The sequence below is a fragment of the Lolium perenne genome, chromosome 2, assembly GCF_019359855.2.
Source record: "Lolium perenne isolate Kyuss_39 chromosome 2, Kyuss_2.0, whole genome shotgun sequence".
Taxonomy (NCBI): Eukaryota; Viridiplantae; Streptophyta; class Magnoliopsida; order Poales; family Poaceae; genus Lolium; species Lolium perenne.
This window is the reverse complement of record NC_067245.2, coordinates 167,136,841-167,145,735: the sequence shown is the minus strand read 5'-3', so window position 1 is coordinate 167,145,735 and position 8,895 is coordinate 167,136,841. Positions and strand designations below refer to the sequence as shown.

The 8,895-nt window shown below is 43.9% G+C and overlaps 1 protein-coding gene across 1 annotated transcript; it reads left to right on the top strand.

The window, feature by feature from the left end:
* The first annotated feature begins 272 nt into the window (after positions 1-272).
* Positions 273-3,031, top strand: LOC127333809 (4-hydroxy-tetrahydrodipicolinate synthase 2, chloroplastic). The gene is made up of 3 exons (XM_051360246.2): positions 273-557; positions 644-727; positions 1,913-3,031. The coding sequence occupies exons 1-3, from the start codon at positions 337-339 to the stop codon at positions 2,838-2,840; spliced, it is 1,233 nt and encodes a 410-aa protein (XP_051216206.1). The 5' UTR covers positions 273-336; the 3' UTR covers positions 2,841-3,031.
* The last annotated feature ends 5,864 nt before the right edge of the window (positions 3,032-8,895 follow it).

The window sequence follows — 8,895 nt, the reverse complement described above, 5'->3', positions numbered from 1 at the left end:
TAGCCCGTGAACTAGGAAAAATGCGAGCGTCGAGCGTTAACAGTTTGCTGCGTCGCCACTCGCCGGAGCCGAGTCCAACACGTTGAGGACAGAAAAAAGCCCGAGGTGCCACAAGCGTTTCGTATACACTTCTACCTGACTGGTTTTGTGGGTTTTACAGAGTTTCAGCCCACCTAAAACCGGGCTGCCAAGCGGCTCGCAGCGTGTGTCTGACTGTATTTGGTTGGGCTGGTAATATACACTGAATTCCACCCGAAAACCGGCCTTCCAAACAAGGCGTCAGCGACCTCAGCACGTCTTCCTCGCTTTCATCTTTCCGCTTCCGCCGCCGCCACTATGCCCCGCTTCCCTGCTGCTCAATCCCACCCTGCCGTCCGCCTACATTGCGACGCCAATGGCGACATGCTGGCGACGCGAAGTGCGCTCCACCAGCGTGGGCGGCGACAACCTTGTCTAGTGGCAGCAGCGACTCGGTCTGCGAATCAGGGGAGGAATTTGAGCACCGCTTCAGATCGCTCGATCTCGATCGGCGTTGGAAGATGGACCTGTCGATCACGGTAACTATGGTTCTGAACTCGTTTGTTTCAGGTATATTCAGCTTTAGTACTTGAGCGGCGCAATGACACTCGAAGGTCATGTACAGGGTCAGAGGCAGAGGGACGTTGGCAGTGGCAGCCGTCAGTTCTGATGATTACCTTCCAATGCGAAGCAATGAAGTGAAAAATCGGTAAAAAAAAATTAGCTCGATGAAAGGGCATTGGTTCCTTTTCCATAATTGTTTATTTGATCACAATATTTGGTATTACTTTCTGCTTGGTTAAAGAGCTTTCCTGTCTAAAACTCATAGGCATCTTGAGCGCAATGTTTTTAGTCCAGTTTATATGTTCTACATTTGCAATTATCTGGGACAGATGTGATGCCTGCACTTATTTATTTTGTCTTCGAAAACCAGTACTCCCTCCATTCCTAGATATAAGGTGTATAGTTTTTTGGCTGGAATATTAAAGAATGCAATTTGAGGAAAAAATACGCCAGGATTGGGCGGGATTATCCCTGCAAAATTGACGTGAAAAAATAGAGGAGTTTAAAAAATATAAGGAAAAACAATTGAATCCCTAAAAAAGTTGTCCATCCAAGTTGTACAACGCAATAGACCTTATATTCAGGACTTTTTCTCAAAAAGCTATACACCTTATATCTAGGAACGGAGGGAGTATAATTCTTTCGTAGCTCGTAGATTAGTTCAATCATTCAATGGCTACTGGTTGTAACTTGGATGTCACTATTTCACTTCTCCAAGTACCCTTGTGGTAGAACTTCTGCAATCGTTTATTCATTTGTCGAGTTAGGTCTAAGACAGGACGAAATGATCAATATCACAGATGATGTGGCATTTCTTGTATCCGAAGCAAGGGTGGGAAATAATAATGAGATAAAAAGAATTAAAATTACCCAGACATTTGGAAGTGCTAGAATGGATTGATCTTATTTCAATTGTGAATTGTTACACATTTGTTCAGGTCTAGGCTAGGAATATCAACTCAATATACAAATACATGGTATTTTATTATGTTCCTGTATGTTCAGTTATATGGAACAAACTACTTTTGGTGAGTCATCTCTTGTCACTGTAAGATAGTTAATTTGTGTAGCTAGAAGGATCTTGTCAAACAAAACAATATTGGCTGGAGTATGGATGGATTTATAAATGTTCTGTTCATCATGCTAGAAGAAATGATCATGCATAAACCTGGTAATAGTAGGCTGGTAGCTGTAAAATTTTCTGGTTAGTAATTTATTGCTTTGTAATGATCTGTACCATGTTAATCTTACTGTTTGCCCATAAGTATTTTATGTAGACTTTGATATGTATATGCTACTTAGGCCTGTACCTTCTCTCTTTCTGTTGCAGGACATCGGCAGATGATATCAAAAGCCTTCGATTAATCACAGCTCTCAAAACCCCATATTTGCCAGATGGAAGATTTGATCTTGAAGCATATGATTCATTGATAAATATGCAAATAGACAGTGGTGCTGATGGTGTAATAGTTGGAGGAACAACAGGAGAGGGTCACCTCATGAGCTGGGATGAACACATCATGCTAATTGGGCATACTGTTAACTGCTTTGGAACAAAAATTAAAGTGATCGGCAACACTGGAAGTAACTCAACCGGAGAGGCTGTTCACGCAACAGAGCAGGGGTTTGCTGTGGGCATGCATGCAGCTCTCCATATCAATCCTTACTATGGGAAGACCTCCACCGAAGGATTGATCTCTCATTTCAATGATGTCCTCCCGATGGGTCCAACCATCATTTACAATGTGCCATCCAGGACTGGCCAGGATATAACTCCTCCAGTTATTGAGGTGGTTTCACGTCATGCAAACTTGGCTGGCATGAAAGAATGTGTTGGACATGAGAGGCTTAACTGCTACACTGAGAAAGGTATAACAGTATGGAGCGGTAATGACGATGAATGCCATGATTCTAGGTGGAAATATGGCGCCACTGGCGTTATTTCTGTAGCTAGCAACCTCGTTCCTGGTCTAATGCGGAATCTCATGTATGAAGGGGAGAATGCGGTACTAAATGAGAAGCTGTTGCCTCTGATGAGATTGTTGTTTTGCCAGCCCAATCCGATTGGCCTCAACACTGCCCTGGCCCAGCTTGGTGTGGCGAGGCCTGTATTCAGATTACCATATGTTCCCCTTCCTCGTGAAAAGAGGGTTGAGTTTGTCCGGATTGTTGAAGCTATTGGAAGGGAGCACTTTGTGGGACAGAAAGAGGTTCGGATTCTTGACGATGACGATTTTGTGTTGATCAGTAGGTATTAAGATTCCATTCGCCAACAATATATGTTGACGAATGGTGGTAGGGTCATTGCATGGTAATCTGCAGCTCTGCTTTAGTCACTTAGCACTTCTTTTTCATCAGCCGGTCGTTGATTTCCTCTTTATTGGAAGTCTGGAACCCATTTGGTACCTTTGCACTATATAATTGCCGATCTACTCAGAAATTAGGACAAGCTATGAGATGCACGCCAAATAATATGGACTTTAAGTAGTCCATGTAGACATATGCACTGTACTTATAGCCTGCGCGGAACCACAGATAGAGACCTCTCCAATGGTTTCTGTTTTAGCATACTGGGTATAAACTAAACCGCAGCGTTATGTGCTACTGCTATACCAGTTAGCTAGAATTTCTGTCAGCATTCCAGTCATGTAACGGTACAAGGTTTGTTACAGAACCTGTCGCATTGGAGTGATGATTCTAGTTAACTGCCATCAAGGAATCTGAACCAAACATCTCTGTTGCAGTCCCAATGCAGCTTCTCTCTTTCTCTCCTAACAAAGTAAACTTAAATTCACTAAAATTTCTCTTTGTTTCCCTAATAAAGTAACCTTAACGTTTCTGTATTTCTTGTGGAGAATCTGAAAACGTGTTTAGAGCAATTCGTGTTTTGTTTCATGTAGAATTCACGGCAGTAGTTTGTCATTTCAGTTATGTTTTTCTATCTGTTGCTGCACTTCTAGGTGGCTCTGTACTTAATAATTTGCACTTATCTCCGTTGGATTGAATACATTTAGTAGACATTTTATAGGATGTCAATACATGGGAAATTTTCCGTAGAGTTGGGAAATTTTGGTAATCTGCATCCTCCTTTTGCATCTGACATGTCTCATTGTCCATCAACTTATTTATGCACGTGCATATAAGAAAGAATATTTCACATGTGACCTTACGAGGAGTTACTATATGACCTCCGATACCAAGACATCCATTCAGGTTGTCAACGAGGAAGTGCTCAATCACTCCACTGATCAATTTTGCATATCAAACTGGTTTGAAAAGGAATGTAGTGCAAATATCGTATGTTCTTGCGCAAGTAATTTTTTATGATGGAGCTACCCTATTTTTCATGTTGTCAAGGAAGATAAGTCCATGACGAAGAGTAGAGGAGTTGAGCCATCCATTTCTGACAAGTCGTCGGTGCTTCGTATCTAACTATTTGACTACCTTGTTTCTCCCGTTGAGTCAAAAAGGAGGCTTATCATCAGATATAACTTTGCCCGGATGTTGATAGAGAGCTGGAAGCCTGGAATAGTCCCCTCGAACTGGAAATGTAGTAGACCAACTCCAACATAGTGGCACCATTTTGGTACGTCATTATGGATTGGTTGAGAACCGACGGTGGTGGCGAGAGTAACGTGCAAAACTGGTTATTTGATCTTGAGGTGCCATTGTGTTTATTTGATTCAACAAGCTACAATTGGACGGTGCGAGTGAGAGTGTGTTATCTGGTTTAACAAGCTACCCTGGTGACCATCAGACTTGACTAATGAAGCACATGCTGCTGCTCAGTAATTCAGTATTCGGTATATAGATCGAGTACGCGTTGCTTGGCTAACTGGTTTCGTGCCGGGTCACATAGGAGAAGTTGGGGAAAACATCCGTAGCGAAGTCTCATCATACGTGATCGATCAAGCATGCGTTACTCGTGATTGCTCATTCCCTCCTTGCTATAGACTGATGCAATTTCAGTGTTTCACCACTTCCTAATCATAAAATTAATTACTTTGGGTTAATTCATGGCCGTAGGCTCTTGTGTCTGTGTGTTTTGAGATCACGCCTCCTACAGCCTTGGATTAGTTTTATTCTGCACTTTCTTTTTCCGAGGAAATTTTCTGTTTCTCAAGTGGGCAATCGTAGTATAAAATTGTAATCAGCAACAATTTTTACATTTTTTTAAGAGAGGGTGACTTCGGCCAAGATAAGTACACCCTCTGTGCATCCCACATGTGGCTCAACGTGGTCCAAGAAAGCCAACCGAAAATGGCGAATAATACTTGCAAGGAGAATCAAAGTGGAGCCAGGGCTGAGAGCAGCCTACGGGAGGGGAGATGGCTCAACAATTTTTTTCGAGATTCAAATATTCATAATGAAATATCTTTAAAAATGTTGGTTCAAATTACGAACGGTTTTCACTTTTCAGACCATCAAAAGTAGATCGTGTGTTGATAGGTTTCGTGAGTACTTATAAATTAGCACCGCGGTACTTTGGGCGTACTTGGCTTTGAACATAGTTGTACTTCTAGTTTCTAGGATACGTGGTACTTTGGTTTCACCACATTTGTACTTTGGTATACTTCAGGTTTCACTACAGGTGTACTTCAATATTTTCTTTATATTCGTGATTTTTTATTTTATTTTTTTGTGAAAATTCTGCCGATCTATTAATAATCATCAATAGTAGTACAAATAGATACGAAAGTAATAAAAATTATAAATAGGTCTTCGGACCACCTAGCGACGACTACCGCCACTGATGCGAGCCGAAGGCGCGCCACCGTTGTCGCCCCTCCATCACCGGAGGTAGGCAAAATTTGTCGTAGTAGAGCTTGTTGTATTAGACAAATAGGAAGTCATCGTGCTAAGGACCCAAAGGACCAGTGCACCAGAGCAGCAACCGTCGCTAAAGATGAAAACCGTAGATCAGAAGAGACTAAGCTGAAACCACACCAACGAACACAAAAACCGACTGGATCCCATGAGATCCGCCGGACACACGACTCCACGCGCCCTCTGCCGATGCAAGACACACCACCGTAGCGAGTAGGACAGGGAGGACCTTATTCTGACTTCAGGATGTAGCACACTGAAAACAACCTAACAAAGAACGACATCTGCCGCCGGCGAGAGGCCATGGTCCGCCACACCTCCAAGGCTCCAAAGGCCACCCGAGGCGGAGCGGACCGGCGGTGTCGCCGGCGAGGGGACGGACCCTAGATGGGTTTTATTGACCGCCTTCTTTTCGCCTCCTTCTCTGAGTCCCGTATGTACCCCTTTGGTTGTGATTTTTTATTCATGTACCTATGTCAAACTTTTAACAACACCTGCCAATCCACTATAGAAAGGTAGTCCTTCGCGTCAGAAGCAGTCCTTAGCGAAGGTAGGCATTTTAGCAAGTGGTATCCTTTTATTTAAAGTTAGGCTGGTCGAGCCTTATATTTTTTCTAAAAAAAAAGTGATTCTTTTATTGATGGGAGGGAGTAAGAGATTTGGTACCATGGGGTTGCCTCAACGATCTAGACATACACCAGCCTCAACGATCTAGACATACACGGGCCCAATTTGGTTTATTCACACGGGCCCAATTTGGTTGTTAGTTCTTCTTGTTTGAACGCTGCCACTTTGCCTAGTTGCTTCGCTTGTATGGCCTAGTGTCTATTTTTATTTCTTCTTCATTTGCCTCGAAGTATGAAGGGCAGAAGCAGAAGGTTTATAAGAAAGGGTGGACCAGTGAGCCGAAGGTTCCTTGCCAGGGGTGGAGCTGCCTCTATAGCACTGGGTTGGGGTGAACTCAATTTATAAAAACCCTATGAAAACTGATTTATTTAAGCATTAATCGACTAACTGAACCCATAACTTTTGAGCTGAACTGAACCCATAATCCGGTTTCCACCAGTAATCACAATGGCGAATAGCCCTGACCCGCCACCTGCTGAAGCTCGAAATTGCCGATTCGACTTGCGCCGTCCGGTTGACGTACGCGCAAGGCGAAGATAGTCGCGTCCCACGTGTGGAATAACGTGGCGACCTCCGATTGGCCCACGTCGGACTCCAATAGCTCCCGGCAGCAACGTCTACGTACTTGCTTTCTTTTCACCTGGTTTCGCTCTCAATCCCCGGTACGCTCGGCTGGATCCCGCTCGCACTCGCAGCGGTGACCTGACACTGATATATAGGTCCACCGCGACCAGCGCACGCTCGGGCGACACAAATACTTCCTGGGTCAAAATCGAGATCGGGTAAACCAACATCGGCGAGAGGTGGTAGCGTGTCTCCGGCAGCCACGTGTGTTTTGATCCGGGACATGATGTCACGGCGTGTAGTGTGTGTCTGGACTAACAACCAGGATCCTGTGAGCCCGACACATGGTTAATTAACTCGGAGGATATCTAGCTTTGGTCATGGTCGAACCTCGCTATCGTGCCTACGCAAAACGTGCCACGTTAATCTTCAACTTCGATCGACCAAGTCATCCTTCCCTCCCATAGCTTCCATTTTAAGACATGAAACTTCTTTTTTTACTAAGTGGGTACATATTATTTTTCATAGATATTGCTCGCGCTTTATTCTATGTGTTTAAGAAAATTTAATAGTATATGCAACTGATGGCTATAAATGTCATCTATAACTAACATGTGTACCATAATTGGTTATAAAAAATACTACTTTACCAATACTACATGGCATACCTTCTGCTCTTATAAAGTACATAGGAGCACGTGCTAGTGACTCTTGCATTAGAGTTCATTTACCTTTTTATGTGAAACTCCACTGATCTATTCATAATCTTCAGCATTAGTACATGAAAACATAAAATTAAGAATTAAAAACATGCCCTTGGACCATCTAGCAACACCTACAAGCGCTCGATCGAGCCGAAGGCGCACCACCTCCCTCGCCCCTCCTTATATGGAGGCAGGAAAAGTTTATCGTTCTAGAGCTTGTAGTAGTAGAGAAATGGGAAATCGTCATGCTAAGGACCCAAAGAGGAAGTGGACGAGCTGCAACCGTTGCCGATGAAGAGAACCGTAGATTAGAAGGAGCATCGACCAAAACCAGCGAGATCCACTGGAAACACACCTCCACGCGCTTTGCGACGATGCTAGACGCACCCCCGGGATGGGGTTGTACGGTGAGAACATTATTCCATCTACATGAAACTGCCGCCGCCACGCCTTCCTGAGTATGACACAAATTCTAACCAAACTGAGAAAAACATCAAGAAACAGAGCCCTCCCGCGCGACAAAGACCAGTATCCACCGCTCCCCCATATCCCTAAGGCCATAGGAGGCGAGATAGATTGGCGCCGCCGCCGACGGTAGGTAGAAAACCCTATCGCCTTGTCTCATGGGAACTGGGAACAAAGGGGTGTGCTGGTAACAAGCGTTCTTAATATCTTGTGTTTGTGTTTCTACGTTGTTAGAGTTCACTTACCATCTTTCTCCTCTTAAAGCATGGCCAAAGCATAGCTTGAACTTGCTTCCCCATAGGTTCAGCTCGGCTCGGATGTCAGGATGGAGGTTTCGATGTTGCCTCGCATCTGCGAGAGTCAATTATGCAGGTTACATCCGCTTGGACAAAAAAAGTGAGGAGATAGGAAAAGAGATGAGAGAGGAATAAAGAAAACATGGCTACAATGGAGGGAGGATGACGATGGTTAGGGTTCACCCATGGCGGCCTCAGCTTTTGGGGTTGGATGGGAAAAGAATAAGCGCATGCCTCGCCTTCCCATACCGAGGTGTAAGGCTCATGTAAATCATGCCCTTATCTCTTCCAACTTGGCAAATTATTTTAATTTTTGCACGCAGCTAACTAAAATTTATTGTACTTACTCTAAAGTTAAGCAATGCTACCTGCAACAAATATGTTTAAAATCATATTTATGTGCACACTAAAACGCGTCTAAATACACGTATATCTACATGGATATGCGAAAGTGAATATACAATGGTAGGAGTAAGGAAACTTGGTCGAGGCCATGAAAAGAAAAGAGCAAAATCCTTTACTTCCTAGAAGTTCAGAACAGAACATTAGGGACTCAGTTTATCATTTTTTTGGCTTCCCAAAGCAAAATATATGGTCAAGTGGGGCTGGCTCCGACATACTGCTACCATTTTGGGCCAGCAATTAAGCAGGTATTATGTCAATTAAGTATAGTACAGTAGAAAGGTGACTGGTACGACGTCAGGAGAGGAATGTCAATCAGGCGGTGGCGTCGCTGATCACCGAAAACTCCCTAATTCCGCGTTGAACCGGTCTGCCCACCTTCCTTTCAGCTGGTGCGGGTCGGTGCATGGAGGCGGTGAAATGCGCGA